The 17,353-nt window shown below is 45.0% G+C and overlaps 1 protein-coding gene across 1 annotated transcript in view; it reads right to left on the bottom strand.

The window, feature by feature from the left end:
* Nucleotides 1-16,978, bottom strand: part of LOC115462067 (zinc finger protein 271-like) — an 88,293-nt gene extending 71,315 nt beyond the window's left edge. The window contains exons 1-2 of the mRNA XM_030192111.1: nucleotides 16,466-16,978; nucleotides 5,558-5,711 (exon numbers count right to left, since the gene is read on the bottom strand). Coding sequence (XP_030047971.1) covers nucleotides 5,558-5,711; nucleotides 16,466-16,978 — 667 coding nt within the window. The remainder of the gene's footprint in view (nucleotides 1-5,557; nucleotides 5,712-16,465) is intronic.
* Between the last annotated feature and the right edge of the window lie 375 nt (nucleotides 16,979-17,353).

Below are 17,353 nucleotides of genomic sequence, written 5' to 3'. Positions count from 1 at the left end.
TCGTTCTGGGAACATTTGATCCCAGTAATAAAATGTGGTCTGAACTGTTGGGGGGAACTTATCCACCCTTCCTCTATGTTTATTCAGCATCCACATCAAGTGGCCAAGGGATCTGGAACCCGTCAATTCTTGCTCTAATGTAACCCACAATTTAAAATCTTCTTTTCTGAACCAATCCACAGCCGCTCTCGCCTGCGCCGCTGTGTAGTACCAGAGCAGGTTTGGAACTCCTAGTCCTCCCTGCCTTTTGGATCGGTAAAGAAAAGCCCTGGCCAATCTTGGTCGTCTCTGATTCCAAACAAATCTAATCAACATGTCCTGCAGTCCCGATATAAAGGACCTAGGCAGTCGCAATGGGAGCACCTGGAATAGGTACAGAAACCGTGGCAAGATGTTCATTTTGATAGCAGCGATACGTCCAAACCAAGATAGACTCATGGTCTGCCATCTGTCCAGATCTCGTTGTACCTCTCTCTTAAGATCAGGGTAATTAACCGCAAACAGCTCAGACAAATCCCCTGAAATCTTCACCCCCAAGTAACTTAAAGCACTGCTGGTCCACTTAAAGGTGAAGTTTTCTTGCAAGGAATCCCTCACTTCCTGTGATATATCAACCGCTAATCCCACTGATTTACTAACATTCAATTTGTAACCTGATATCTTGGCATAATCCCCAATCTCCTTCATTAAATTTGGTAAGGAGATCAGAGGCTTTGTGAGGGACAAAAGCACGTCGTCTGCAAAGAGAGCAACTTTATATTCATGCGATCCCACCCTTACTCCCGAAATATCTTCGTTTTCCCTGATAGCTACCGCCAGTGGCTCCATAGCTAAATCAAATAGTAAGGGGGACAGCGGGCATCCCTGCCGGGTTCCTCGTTCTAGAGTGAAGGAGCTTGAGGTTCCCCCATTCACTCTTACACACGCCTGGGGCGAGGAATATAGTGCTTGAACCCATGTTCTGAAAATCTGCCCTATTCCCGTCTTATGCAAAACCCTATCCAGGTAGCCCCAGTGTACTCGATCGAACGCCTTTTCCGCGTCCAATCCCAACAGCACTAAGGGCTGATGTTTCGTCCGGGCTGCATGTACCAAATCTATCGTACGGCGTATGTTATCCATTGCTTGTCTCTTTGCTACAAAGCCCACCTGGTCTGGGTGAATCAATCCAGGGAGCATTAGACCCAACCGGTTTGCCAATATCTTCGCCATTATTTTAATATCTGTATTTAGTATAGATATGGGTCTATAAGAAGCACAGTCAGTATTGTCTTTACCAGGCTTTGGTATTACTGCCACCCATGCCTCCATCATAGATCTAGGAAAGGGAGCCCCCTCTCTCACTGAGTTAATAATCTTTGTTAAGTAAGGTGCCAGTTCAAGAACGTATGCCTTATAAAACTCATTTGTGAAACCGTCCAAGCCTGGCACCTTACCCGTCGGTAATGCTTTGACTACCCTAATGACCTCATCTACCCGCACTGGAGCTTCTAATTCTTCCCGCTTTGAGTCAGTCAGTTTCGGCATATTTATGTTCCTCAAATAGTCCTCGATTTGCCCCGTCTGTACAGCAGCATCCTCCTTATATAGCAACTCATAATATTTAGCAAAACGGTTTCTAATCGATGCTGATTTGTGGAGCATGGCTCCCTTGTCATCCTTAAGTCTGAGAATGTGTCTGTCCACTCTTAATTTTCGTAATTTGGAGGCCAGCAGCCTTCCAGGCTTATTGGTACACTCATAATAAATCTGATTTAACCTTGCATGCGCAAATTTGAGACTCGCCTCATGCAAGGCCTTGATTTCCAATCGTTTTGCCTGTAGTTTTCTATAGTCAGACACAGATCCCGTCGCCCTGTATCTAGTCTCTAAAGCACCTACTTGCTCCGTACATTGTTTCAAGCGTGCTTTGTGGGCTCGAGCCTTTATACTGGCATGTTTTATAAAGTGCCCTCTGGAAACCGCTTTGAAAGTGTCCCACACTATGGCGACAGGCGGCCCAGAATCCCAATTGAGTGTAAAGTATTCTTGCAAGACTGGAAGGAAGCTGGCTCGGACCTCTGGGTCCTGTAATAAATTATTATTAAAAGTCCATCGTTGTTCTCTCACCTCCTCCTTCAGAGAGGGGAGAATCGTCCAGACCGGAGCATGATCTGAGATGGTAATACATCCCATGGCAGAGTTCCCCCCTCCCTCCGGCACTGATCTATCAAGAAAAATATAATCGAGTCTGGAGTATGTGAGATGAACTTGTGAGTAGTAGGTGTAATCTCTTACCCCCGGGCTACCCAACCTCCACACATCATACAGACCCGCCCCCTCAACAAAGTTTTTCAATGCCTGAGAAAGTTTATGATCAACCGGAGCAGGAGGAGACGACCGATCCATGCCAGGATGCATAGTAGCATTGAAATCTCCCGCCACCAACACCTTACCCCTGGCAAAGGTCTGCAACTCTCTTTGGAGCTGAGTAAAAAAACGCTCCTGCTTCTCATTGGGAGCATATACACACACCAGTGTAAACTCCTCCTGCTCCAGTCTTACATGCAAAAATAGAAATCTTCCTTCTTTATCCCTTCTCTGGTGCAAGATTTGCACTGTAACTGCTTTATGAAACAGGATAGCAACCCCTCTCTTTTTTGTACCTGTGGTATCTGAAGCACAGGCCACCTTTGGATATTGTCTAGAGACTAATAGCCCCTCGTGTTTTCGTAAAAGGTGAGTTTCTTGGAGAAATACAACATGTGGTTTCATCAGACTCAGCTCACGCATTAAAGCATGTCGTTTGTATGGAGAGTTAAGGCCCTTTATGTTATAACTTAAGAATTTATAATCTGTCATTTAGGATTCACTTATTGAACCATATATTCACTGAAAGGTATATGAGAATTGCCATGTCCCCACCCCAGTGGTCAATTCCCCCCCCTCCCTCCCCATCCCCCCTCCCTTCCTCCCTCAAAATCGTCCACCAAGCAGCGCCCTTTAGCGCCACCTGGGATTTTAGAGAAAAGCAACCCCCAAGGCAAATACCCCCCAGACTTTCTCCACGTTGCAAACATCCACTCGCCTCTCATTACTGCATAACTATTAATCGCCCCCACCTTTTCATTAAGTGTATTCTGTATAGAAATTCCTTACCCTTAAGTGCAACTCTGCTTTAGAAAAGCAAAAACATGAAGACAAACAATACAGTCCTATTAATACAGTCACTTCTTGGTAGTTGAGGTTTTCATTTTCTGCGGGGCCCTTTTCCACTTCTGTAAGCGTGCCTTGGTCGTGGTAGCCACCACCGTCGGCATCGCCTCGACTGCGGTCAGGCCCATCTCATATAAGTTCCTCCATGCGTCCGCCACCTTCCGGCTTCTCCATTGTTTTCCCTTGATTTCATAGCAAATGGCAAATGGAAAAGCCCATCTGTAAGCAATTTTTTCCTTATTCAAGATCTCAATCACTGGCTTCATAGCACGTCTCTGTGTCAAAGTAAAGAGTGAGAGATCCTGAAAAACTGAGACCTGTGCGTCCTTAAAATCCAATGCTGGGAGCCGTCTCGCTTTCTGTAGTATCATTTCTTTATATGTATAGGAGGAAAAGCGGACTAAGATATCTCTTGGTTTATTGTCCGCTCGGGTACCCTGCACTCTGTGTGCTCGATCCATGGTCGCCTCATCCGGGTCCCAAGTCTCTCCCATTATTTTCTCGCATAGGGTTCGCACTATGATCTGCACGTTTTCCACGTTGCCCTCCTCTGGGACTCCCCGAAATCTCAGGTTGTGCCTCCTTCCCCTATTTTCCAAGTCGTCAAGCTTATACATGTAGTCCTCAGCTTGTTCCTGCAGCTTAGTAATCTGCATTCCCAGTGCACCCTGTTGTTCCTCATGCTCGTCCACGCGCTCTTCTAAAGTTTCAACTCGCCCTCCAAGCTCCCTAAGGTCCAGACTAATGGCATCTACATGCTCTAGAATTTCTACCTTGGAAGCTTTTATTTCCTCGCGGAGTGCTTCTAGACAGCGAGCCAGTTCTTTTGAGGGGCTGTTTTTCGACGCGGGACGTCGCGATGCCACGTGGGAAGCAGCCGAATCAGAGTCAGACATCGTCGGGGAAACGGGGCGCGAAAGGCTCCTCGCCGTCCGTCTCTGCGTCTTGCTCTCGTTTCCCCGCAGCTGCGAAGCTGAGAGTTTGCTCATTGTATTCTGTGCGGTTCGCTTTGCGATTTCTCGATATCGCTACCGAATTCAAAGTATTGTGGGCGCGAATAATGCTGATTTGAGGTAGGTGAATGTCGGAGCTATGCGTCTAGGCGGCCATTTGTCTCCGTGACGTCACTTCCTCCCCCCCAAATCTGTAACAGTATTACTTTTAATCAACTATAATACTTATAATTTGAACAAAAGCTACAATCTATAATCATGAAATTTCCAGTGCACCCATTCAACTTCCAAGTTGAGGCCATAAGGAGCCACCGTGCCCCATGTGTAGATATACCGCTGCTCAATCACCCGTAGACGAGAGCTAATGTCCCCACTTCTATTGAATGGGTGTGATTATACCTCTGCTCATCACTAGGGGTGTGCTCATTTGTTGCACAGTATTTAATTACGGAAGTGACGCCACAGTGTATAGCAGATTCCAGTGGAGCGATCCTCGGGCGGAAGCCCGGTTGGTTACCATGCAGGTGTGCAGCCCTGTATAGGATTATTAGTAAGTGGAAATTTCATGATTATAGATTGTAGCTTTTGTTCAAATTATAAGTATTATAGTTGATTAAAAGTAATACTGTTACAGATTTGGTTCCTCCTGACAAAGGAGTACGAAATGCGGTCCAGCATCGTGGAACCGGTCATTTGAAGTGGTAATCACTGTGGAAGCATTTCTTCAGCCACCCAACTTGGTTCTACTGCTGATTTGAGTATATCACGATAACATTGGACGTTACCATCTGGAGAAACACCTATATGGTGCATTATCCGAATATGCATGATCTAGTGGGTTAATGATAAACTGAACGCCACTCAAGAAGGACTCAGTGGCGGACATTATTCTATCTTGCACACTGGATCAATGCGAGACTATACTATCAGGTTTAAATGAATGCACTGTATTGTTTGGCAGTATTGTGTTATTCGGTGTAACAATGTTATAGTTGTATTGGTAGTACCGCAACTATTAGCCTTGAAGGGTGACTGACGTGTGCTTGTGAGTGAGTGTGTATATGTTATAACATTATCGAGTGTTGTTGAGTGACACTGATGTGTCAATAAAGAGAAAGTGGTTTATAATCCTGGAGTCTCTTGTTGGTATAGAAATATTAGCTGACTCCGGTTGAAGGTGGTATTTCCCCTAAGTTAACATAGCTAATTTTGAGCACCATTTCATGAATTTACCCCTTTATGTTGCAGCTCAGAGCAGCATCTTCTTTCATTGGCTCCTGTTAGATATGGGTTGGCATCAGAAGCCAGGTTCTACATTTCACACGTCCATGTGAGCTGCTACCTGTGTCTTTCCAATCACTGATTCCATAAATTTGCCTGTATAATAAATGATACAGAAACACATTTACCTCGGGACATGAGAATGCCATGAATCTCCTTGATAACCATCTTGTACAGCTCCTTCTGCGATTCTCCCAAAATGTTCCATTCCACCTCCAAGAAATAAGCAGCAACATCCTTGAATATGACTGATACCTGGAACAGAAAAGAGGATTGTCTATCCTACGTCAAATCCATTATAATAATAGATATTGTTGTATGACCTCTGTCAGTGAAATCAGATCTGCAATAGATTAACTGGAAGAGATCTCTGTTCCTTTTAACTATCTAGAATTCTGGATAGATTGACTGGTTCCCAGTGATAGAGGAAATCTCACATGTTTGCTAATTCAGCTGCTGGAATAAAGAGCCACAGAAATCTGCACATGTGGACAAAAATATAAGGGCAGCAGTATTAACAGAAGAGGTGGGAGGGATAGAAGCTGGTGAATTTGTATCTATAGAAAGCAATGTGGAAAGAGCTGGGGTCAAGCCTGGGGAGAAGAGAGAGTGCAAACATGTATAAGAGACACTGAGGGGGAGATGCACTAAACGTTTTTCATCGTTAAATGAGCCCTTAAGGAAGAATTTCCTATCCTTTCCATGCACTAAAGCCTATTTTTCGACGGTAGTAGCAGCTAACGAAACTGGAATGCAAATGAGAAATTACCATTGAAATGTAGACAATTCGGAATGCACTAACCATACCGACGATAGGAACGATTCACTTACCACCAGAAATTTAACGTCAGCTCAGACCTGTCGTTAAAGCCTGAGCTGTCATCTCCCCACTGCCCCCTGCACGATGAAAAACCAAATTGCTGGCATGTTTTAAAAGAAAAGTGGCTCCCTGCTTCCTGTGCCTAAAATAAAAAAGGAAACTAGATTAAAAAAGGATCGGGAGGGGGCAAAGGCGCTCATCAGCAGCGTCCTGTATGGACGGCTTGGCCTTGCCTGCCCCCCCCCCCCCCCCGAAGTCCCCGCTGCTCCCCGCTGCTCCGTTTGAGAAATAAAAGCTTTTAAAAATAAACCTTTGCAGTTGCTGGGCTCCCCCTCCCTTCCTGTGTCTCTCTTCTTTAGTCGGCAATGCTCCGCCTCCTGCCCTCCTCCACCTCCGTGCCCCGCCCCCCCAATTTCGTCCCCGTTGCTCCCCCCCCCCCCCACCGGACCCCCCCTCCACCACAATGGCCGGTGCAGCGCCTCTCACCTAAGTTTGAAGGTGCTGCACAGGATGGATCAGCTATTCTTTAGCTCTTCTGTCTCCTCCGATGTCTCCTTTGTCTTCCTGTGTACGCCCTCCTCTGACGTCAGTTATCTACGTAGATAACTGACGTCAGAGGAGGGCGGACACAGGAAGACAAAGGAGACATCAGAGGAGACAGAAGAGCTAAAGAATAGCTGATCCATCCTGTGCAGCACCTTCAAACTTAGGTGAGAGGCGCTGCACCGGCCATTGTGGTGGAGGGGGGGTCCGGTGGGGGGGGGGGGAGCAACGGGGACGAAATTGGGGGGGCGGGGCACGGAGGTGGAGGAGGGCAGGAGGCGGAGCATTGCCGACTAAAGAAGAGAGACACAGGAAGGGAGGGGGAGCCCAGCAACTGCAAAGGTTTATTTTTAAAAGCTTTTATTTCTCAAACGGAGCAGCGGGGAGCAGCGGGGACTTCGGGGGGGGGGGGGGGGGCAAGGCAAGGCCATCCATACAGGACGCTGCTGATGAGCGCCTTTGCCCCCTCCCGATCCTTTAATGTTTGTGGAGACATGCAGGGGAAAGTGGGGAGCCACGTGTTTGTGTTTTCTTTTTTTTTCTTATGTTTCTGGCATGCGCAGAGCAGCCAGCATAATGCTTGGCTGCTTTGCGCATGCTTTACGAGCCGATTACCGACGGGGATTAGTGCATCGTTCTTTCCAATACCGCACCAAACTTTTGGGGCTGTGTTTTTGGAGCATGCTTCGTTATTTGAGATTCGGTAAAGGTTTTTACGTTTCTGATTTTTTTACGTTTGCTTGATGCATCTACCCCTGAGAGCCTAAGAGCTACATGTGTCTGTGTATTGTTGCTATGCCTAAGCTTTAATGTATTTACAAAGGATACAGATGGCAGAAACAGGGAAGAAATTTGTCCTCTCAGTGATTTGCCCTAATCTACAATTAATTTGCAATTCAGTGAGAAGCAAACACACAAAAAAAGTATAAAATATAACAAATTATCTTAAAGCCCTTTTTATTAGTTTAGGTATCCCTACTCCATTAGCAACTTTACATAAATAAACAACTCATCAATAGAAGGATGCTAACAGCAGCCTTTCAGCAGGATCAGTGCTATCCAATTTTTTGCATTTAGTGCTACATGTATGATCATCTCCCAGTTGGTGAGAGGTCATATGTGTTCACTTGGTGTAAAGAGCACCTGGATTTCAAAAAATGAGTCTGATCTCTAGCCTCACGAGTAGCAGTACCACTGAGGCCAACAGAGAGGTCTATAGAAGAGACCTACAGAGACACATCAGAGAAGTACAATGAGTTTATCTTGTTGGGCAGACTTGATGGACCGAACAGTCTTTATCTGCCATCATTTACTATGTTATTATGTCAGAAGACCCATCTCCAATCTAGCAGTCTCTGTGCTGTCTTGGAGGAAAAAGGTCACTTGACAGGAAAGCATCACTTTGGTGAGGCAGGAAGTGATCCTATAATCAGGACCTGCCCTTCAAGGGATGCACTATCATCTCACACTGAAGAAGATCTCCAGTGGCCTCTGCCCAGGAGGGAAGGGTTAGAACTGCCATTTTAGCTGGAGATTCATTAAGCTTGAAGATAGCTTGGTGGCTGGTGGAAGACTTGCCTAGAGGCAAATGGAACCTAGTGTTTGGGTGGAGGGTTGGCTAGTATAGAGCATGTGTGCAAGTGCAGGCAGGCCTCAGCAGTGCTGGGAACAGACTCTCCAGGTCGCCTCAGTTTTACCCCAGGTGGGTGCTAGGTGTTTCGTGACATGCACAACATTCTGAGAGAGGGAAAAAGACCTGTACGGTCCATCCAGCCTGCCCAATAAGATAAACTCATATCTGCTACTTTATGTGTATACCTGACCTCGATTTGTATCTGCCATTTTCAGGGCATAGACCGTAGAAGTCTGTCCAGCACTAGCTCCACCTCCCAACCACCAGTGCTGCCACCCAATCTCCGCTAAGCTTCTGAGGATCCATTCCTTTTGAACAGGATTCCTTTATGTTTATCCCACGCATTTATGATTTCCATTACCATTTTCATCTCCACCACCTCCTGCGGGAGGGCATTCCAAGTATCCACCACTCTCTCCGTGAAAAAATACTTCCTGACATTTTTCTTGAGTCTGCCCCCTTCAAACTCATTTCATGTCCTCTAGTTCTACCGCTTTCCCGTCTCCGGAAAAGGTTTGTTTGCGGATTAATACCTTTCAAATATTTGAATGTCTGTATCATATCACCTCTGTTTCTCCTTTCCTCCAGGGTATACATGTTCAGGTCAGCAAGTCTCTCCTCATACGTTTTGTAACACAAATCCCATACCATTTTTGTAGCTTTTCTTTGCACCGCTTCAATTTTTTTTTTACATCCTTAGCAAGATACAGCTTCCAAAACTGAACACAATACTCCAGGTGGGGCCTCACCAACGATTTGTACAGGGGCATCAACACCTCCTTTCTTCTGCTGGTCACACCTCTCTCTATACAGCCTAGCAAACTTCTGACTATGGCCACCACTTTGTCACACTGTTTCATCACCTTCAGATCCTCAGATACTATCACCCCAAGATCCCTCTCCCCGTCTGTACATATCAGACTCTCACCACCTAACACATATGTCTCCCGTGGAGTTCTACTCCCTAAGTGCATGGAGGAGTGGCCTAGTGGTTAGGGTGGTGGACTTTGGTCCTGGGGAACTGAGGAACCGAGTTTGATTCCCACTTCAGGCACAGGCAGCTCCTTGTGACTCTGGGCAAGTCACTTAATCCTCCATTGCCCCAGGTACAAATAAGTACCTGTATACAATATGTAAGCCACATTGAGCCTGCCATGAGTGGGAAAGCGCGGGGTACAAATGTAACAAAAAATAAAAATAAAAAATCACTCTGCATTTCTTCACATTGAATTTTAATTGCCAAACATTAGACCATTCTTCTAGCTTCAGCAGATCTTTTTTCATGTTTTCCACTCCTTCCAGGGTGTCAACTCTGTTACAAATCTTGGTGTCATCCGCAAAAAGGCAAACTTTACCTTCTAATCCTTCGGCAATGTCACTCACAAATATATTGAACAGAATCGGCCCCAGCACCAATCCCTGAGGCACTCCACTACTCACCTTTCCCTCATCCGAGTGAATTCCATTTACCACTACCCTCTGACATCTGTCCGTCAACCAGTTCCTAATCCAGTTCACCACGTTGGGTCCTTATCTTCAGCCTGTCAAGTTTATTCAAGAGCCTCCTGTGGGGAACCGTGTCAAAAGCTTTGCTGAAATCTAAGTAGATTACATCTCTAGCACATTCCTGGGTGGAACCAGGCTGCTCATGCTAATGTTTGAAAAGGAGGTAGAGCAGCTTTTAAACTAGAATCTAGTTCAGGAGCACATAGTTCAAAGTAAGGTATCTTTGAAGAATGCTATCAAAACAGGCAAGTTAGGGCATCCCTATGGCCTGATGCCTTTAGGGGAAGAGCAAACTATTCCTGTCAACTGTTAAGCAGGTTGTACATATAAACAAAAAACATACACCCACACACACACACATTAAACTGTCTGTACACAAATGCTGGGAACCTGAAAAATAGGACTGCAACGTTAAGAATTTATTGCACTAAGGTTTGAAAGTGGCCATGTTCCCTACAGGATTTTTGGACATTTTCCACAAAACATCCCAAATCAGATTTAGATGTCATATTGAAAATGCTCCTCCACATCCTATATAATAATTTGAACCTCCACCGTTCTACGTCTGGATGCCTGGGTTCGTAACACACTTCCCATTGGTCCGCCCTCGCGATGATGTCAGAGGGCGGATCAGTGAAAGGAAGGAAGCCAGCACCAGCCAGCCACAGAACGTTGGAAGTGAGTAGAGAATCGCGGGAGAATCGCCCCTCCCTCCCCCGTCCTCCCGCCAAGTTCAAGGCCCCCTCTCCTCCTCCCCCTCCCTCTCCTCCAAGTTCCAGCCCCCCTCACCTCCGAGTTCCATGCCCCCCTCACCTACTCCCTCTCTTCCGAGTTCCAAGACCCCCTTCCCTCCATCTCCTCCCCTCCGAGTTCCATGCCCCCCCTCTCCTTCGAGTTCCAGACAACCGCGCCTCCCTCCCCCTCCCCTCTGAGTGCAAGCACGACCTGTCCTCCGCCTGCCCCTTGCCTTCCTTCCTGCGTGCTGGCCAGAATTTACAAATTCTTACCTCGGGGTCCGGCGTCAGCAGTGAAGGCGAGCGACGCTTCAGTCTGCCTTCCCTTCCGTCTCAGCTCTGCATCTGGTCCCGCCCTTCCGGAAACAGGAAATGAGGGCGGGACCAGAGGCAGAGCTGAGACAGAAGGGAAGGCAGTCTGAAGCGCCATGGCTGCTCGACTTCACTGCTGCCACCGGACCACAAGGTAACAAGTTTTAAATTACAGCCGGCTCTTAGGAAGGCAAGGGGCAGGCAGAAGACAGGTCGTGCTTGCACTCAGAGGGGAGAGAGAGGGAGGGAGGCGCAGGGGTCTGGAACTCGGAATGGCCGCAAGGCACGGACTCACCACACAACTGGCCGTTGACGTACGGACTCCTGTGCTGCTCGAACTGCACTGAAACAAGCAAAGTGGCGGAAAACGGGCAAGTGCAGAACTCGCACCACAACTCAACACTGACCTCCCGACTCCTGCGCCTCAAGGACTACATTATACTCTCTCACACACACACACTCTCTCTATAACACACACTGTCTCTCTCAGACACACACGCTCTCTCTCACACACACACTCGCACACAGTCTAATTCTCTCACACACACTCTCTCTGTCACACACACACTCGTACACAGTCTCTCACACACTCACTCTTTCTTTCTCTCATACTGTCAACACTCTCTCTCTCTCTATAACACACACTGTCTCTCACACACACTCACACAGGTGAATCGCAGGACATGGATGGCATGGGAGACAATAGAAGGAGTCGACATAGGAGAAGAACACTAACTGCTGAGGAGCAGGCTGAAGCTAAACAGAAAAGAGCTGAAGCACAACGAAAAAGGCATGCAGCTCTGAGTGAGATGAAAAGGCACGTGAAAGTCAACAAGCCACTGCAAGGAAGAGGTCCAGGATACAAAAAATGACTGATGAGGAAAGTGCAAGTAACAGACAAAGGAACGCCGATTTAGAAAGGCACAAAATTGCTACAATGACGAACAGAGACAAACACACAGAACAAAGCGCACTGGTATACAACACAAAAGATTAGAAAAAATGACAGATGAACAAAGAGCAACAAATAGAAAAAAGAGAGCATATTTAGAACGGGACAGAATTAAACAAATGACAGAGAAACAGAGACAAACAACCAGGCAAAGACAAAAACATTTAGAACAGCAAAGACTTGCACAAATGACAGATAAGCAACGAAGAATGACTACACAAAATGTAACATCTACAGCACAATACAGAATTACAAACACAGGACTTGCAATAACAGACTGTCTCAATGAGAACGAAACTCAATACTATAGTTGTGGTCCAATGAACTCAGTCTGTATATTTTGCAATGCAAAACATTTTCACAATGAAACACCTTCTGACAACCTATTTACACAATGCTGTAGTAAGGGCAAAGTACAACTTCCAGGAATTAGGTACAATGAATTAATACAACAGCTTCTCTCCGGGGAACATGAATATTCTAAAAATTTCTTACAAAACATTAGGTGCATTAATAGTTCATTAGCTTTTGCCTCCATGGGAGCTAACATTGCACCACTACCCGGATATGGCCCTTATTGTTTTCGAATTAATGATACTATTTACCATAGAACAGCAGCACTACATCCTCCAAATGACAATAAAAGACAATTCGCACAATTATATATTCTGGATCCAGATGAAGCAGCTGTTCAGAGACTACAAATCTCACCAAATGCACACATCAACCATACATTAATGAGACAATTAAGCGATTTTATGGCACAGGAAAATCCAATTGCAGACGCATGCAAGATGCTGTACGAAGTAGAAAATGAATGCATATGTGAAGCTCAACGAAGAACAATAGAACCTCCAACAGTTTCAATGGCCATTGTTCAAGATCGCAAAAACGATCCAAGAAGATACAATGCCCCTAGAGCCAATGAGGTGGCTTTCATTCTTCAAAATACAGATGGGGAACCACCCTTACATACAGATCTAATAATACACTGCCGAAACAAGCCAAATGAAGAGAACAAAACTGAGATAATCAGTGTGTTGGACCCCAATCTAGAACCAATGGTATATCCATTACTCTTTCCATATGGAGATCAGAGCTGGGGGATACATATTCCTTTGTCTAAACAACCAAAATGTATAATGCATAGAGTTACGCAAATGCAATATTATGGGTACCATTTCGCAGTAAGAGATTAATTCAATCCTTTTCTTAGTGCAGGAAAACTAACGCAACAATATTTTGTTGATGCATATATTAAAACTGAGGCAAAGGTTATATTCGATAAAATCAAAAACTCTTAAGCGTTGAAAAATACTCCAGGTTAATGGACCCCTTGCAAGTGATGCTGCAAATGGAGGAATTACACCTGGCCAAGCATTTATTTTACCATCATCATTTGCCAGCAGCCCAAGAAATATGCATCAAAATTATCAGGATGCAATGGCAATAGTTCACAAATATGGCAAGCCAGATCTGTTCATTACTATGACCTGCAACCCAAGATGGAAAGAAACTACTTAAAATCTAAAAAAAGGTCAGGCCCCGGAGTTTCGACCTGACTTATTGGCAAGGGTGTTTCATTTAAAGCTAAAAGAGTTACTACACGATATATGCAAAAAACACATACTTGCTGTGCCTCTTGCAAAAATTCATGTCATTGAATTTCAAAAGCGTGGTTTACCTCACGCTCATACATTAATTATCTTGAAAGAGGAACATAAGCCAAAAAGAAAGGAAATAATTGACCAAATCGTATGCGCTGAAATTCCTGAAATAAACAACTTTCCACGTCTGCATGCAATAGTTGCTAAACATATGATACATGGCCCATGCAGTGACCATAACTTAAATTTTCCATGCATGCTTAATGGGAAGTGCTCAAAACAGTTTCCAAAACCCTTCCAAAATGAAACTATTGAGAACTGTGACGGATATCCTAAATATCGCAGAAGGGATAACGGCGTAGGTACACTCTTAAATGGAAAATTCATTAATAACACTTGGGTAGTCCCTTATAACCCTGTCTTACTTTTATGTTTCAACATTTTTATTACAAACAATACAAATGTAGCACATTCACCATTCAAGACATACAAGTCCGATGTACATTGTATCCAGTGAAGTGCTCACATCTCAGATCATCATCAACATTTAACTGTTTTATCCCCACCTCCCCTTTCTAAGTGTAAGTTTCATATTTTATCAATGAGAATCACAACTGTGTTTGTCCGTCAGATATCAAATAAAAAACTTGCATAATACAGGTATAGTAAAATCCAGTCTCCTCCTTTATCATTGAACTTTTAATATTCCTCCCTCCTCCCCCCCACCCGTCCCCCTCCCTATCAACCCTCCCCCTTCCCTTATCATGTGCATACTGTGTGTGGGGGTGTGTGTGTATGTGTACACATAGATGTATTCCTCCTTGTATTATCTTCCTCTAACATCTCAATCATAGCGTATTGAGGATATAACTTCTTCCTCTCTGAGTTAAATGTTCCCAAAAAACTGCCCCAAATTTTTTAGGAATCGCTGCTTACGTTGGCATGAGCCTTTTGCCTCTCGTGCCTCCCACGCCATCAATTGGTGTACCTGATTACGCCAATGCCAATATTCAGGTGGGGTTTCCGACACCCATGCTTGTAAAATACATTTCCTCGCTACCAGACTTACGGCACAAAAGTGTACTGTCCGCAGACATACCTCTGAATGCCCCCGGGCAGTCCAATACTAACTGATTGGGGTACCCGTTATCTGCGTTGACAATACTGATGACATGAAGGCCACTACTCTCCTCCAGTATTTCTGCACCTCTAAGCACTCCCAGAATGCATGGTACAAAATGTTTTCCAATTGGTGACATTTCAAACACATTGGTGTGTGAACCCCACCTGCTCTGAATAGTTGAGCCTGCGTAACATATGCTCTGTGTATTGTCCTAAATGCATATTCCCTATACCTTGCTCCGGTAATTAGCTTGGGAATCCCCTTAAGTTGAACTTCAATATCCCAATTTGTTAAATCCATTCCCATTTCTGCTTCCCACTTTTGCCAGAGCTGCTGTAGTCCTACCCTCGGCAGCATGACCCATAGCTGCTTTTGAATGCAGGAGATGGACGGGGCATCCTTTGAAATCTCAACAAAAAAAACCCTTTACTTTCTTCCCCCAATTTGAATTTAAGTGCACCCTCATCCAAGGATTGAATATAATGCTGAATCTGGTGGTAAGCATAGTCATCCCCCCAGCTCCTAATATCGGGCGGTATTAATTGATTTAACGATTTAAGTATGGTTCTTAAACTAGTATATCCCCTTCTCTCCCACTGTTGAAACACTGGGTTTTCCAGGCCCGGTAAGAACTTCGGATTCCCTCTTATTGTTATCAATTCTGAGATGTTCAGGTCGCCCCCCCCCAGGGTTTTTCCCAAAACTCTCCATGGTTCCCTTAGAGGCATTAATAATATACATTTTCGAAAGGCTGTTGGCATCGCGCTTCTATCTACATGTAACAGAGTGACTAAATTATACGGTTTAAAATAAGCCTCTTCTAATTCTAAAGGGGTGTGAGCACTGGACGAGAAAACCCAATCTCTCATTGATCTCAATAGGCATGCAAGATTATAATACTTTAAATTAGGTAGGCCCAATCCCCCTTGATTCCAATTCCCTAACAAAAACTGGAATTTAAGCTTCGCCTTCTTTTTCGCCCAGCAAAATCTCACCACAAGCTTATAGAATTGCCTAATGTCTTTTTAAAGAAGACTTATCGGTAAAGTTTGCAGCACGTATAACCATCTGGGCAGAATCACCATTCGAATAAGGCAGATCTGGCCCACCAAAGGTACTGTCAACACTTTCATAGTAACATAGTAGATGACGGCAGAAAAAGACCTGCACGGTCCATCCAGTCTGCCCAACAAGATAACTCATATTTGCTGCTTTTTGTGTATACCCTACTTTGATTTGTACCTGTGCTCTTCAGGGCACAGACCGTATAAGTCTGCCCAGCACTATCCCCGCCTCCCAACCACCTGCCCCTCCTCCCAACCACCGGCTCTGGCACTTTCCAGGACTCCACTTGCCTTTCCGTCTGGTCCAGCAACCGGTTAACATTTAATTTATATATATCTTCCGTGTGGGTTGTCAAAAGGACCCCTAAATATCTAAAAGAATTGTCTGCCCATTTCAAAGGGAAATCTCCGGCTCACAGAAGTCGAGTGCCCGCTGTCACTGCCAGTGCTTCTGATTTACCCAGGTTCAGCTTGAATCCTGAATAGTCTCCAAATTCCTTTAAAAGTTCTAAAAGGGCCTTCAATGACATCCTAGGTTTTGTAACGACGACCAATAAATCATTGGCAAACGCCGCAACTTTAAACTCCTTCTGCCCAATCCCCACTCCACTGATAGCCTGGCATGAGGTGATGTCTCGGATCATGGGATCTAAATAAAGTGCAAACAGCAACACAGTGGGCAACCCTGCCTGGTCCCCCTACTGATCTCAAAGTCCTCCGAGCACCTTCCATTAATCATTACCCTAGCTACGGGTGAGGAATACAGGGCCCGAATCACTTGCACAAACCAGCCCTTGAATCCATAGGTATCTAAAGTGGAGAATAAAAAGGGCCACTCAATGCGATCAAATGCCTTCTCGGCGTCAAAACTGATCTTTAACCTCTCCAAAGACGCCAAGATACTTCGTAGGTTCTTAGTTATAGACCGACCCTGCACAAATCCCACTTGCGCTTCATGTACCAGACGTGGCAGTACCCGTCGTAACCTGTTAGCCAATATCTTTGCAAACAATTTCACTTCATGGTTTAAGAGGGAAATGAGACAATAGGAAGATACCAGCATATTATCCCGGTTGGGTTTTGGCAGCATTATAATTTGAGCTAAATTTAGTCGATCAGGCAATCTTCCCCTGTCCACCCAGTCATTAAACGACCTAGTTAGCGAGGGGACTATGGATTCTCCCATCAGCTTATAAAATTCAGCTTTAAATCTGTCAGGTCCAATGACTATGACTAATAGCCCAAGTAACTTCATCTCTACTAATATGAGCATTCAGTTTTGCAGTTTTGCAGATGTTGCTCACCCTGCAGGCCCTGTGATTCCCCCGCCCCATATAGATTCTGAAAGTAAAGGTGAAAAGCTTCCCTTATCCTTTTATCCGTGTGGACTATTCTCCTTTCCTTATCCTTAATGGCGGTGATATATTGTGATGTGTATTGTGGAACTATTAGCTTGGCTAGAAATTTACCCCCTTTATCACCGTGTTTGTATAATTGATATCGGAAGAACGCCTGGGATATTACCGCTCTCTCATGTATTAGGGAATTCAACGCTGTTTGAACAGAGATCAAGTCCTGTCGCACTCTAACACTTGGAGCCGCTCCATATTGTCTCCGCAAATCTGCTAAA

Source organism: Microcaecilia unicolor, chromosome 2 (genome assembly GCF_901765095.1).
Source record: "Microcaecilia unicolor chromosome 2, aMicUni1.1, whole genome shotgun sequence".
Classification (NCBI taxonomy): Eukaryota; Metazoa; Chordata; class Amphibia; order Gymnophiona; family Siphonopidae; genus Microcaecilia; species Microcaecilia unicolor.
Note: the sequence above shows the minus strand (reverse complement) of the source record. Positions and strands in the feature narration are given on the sequence as shown.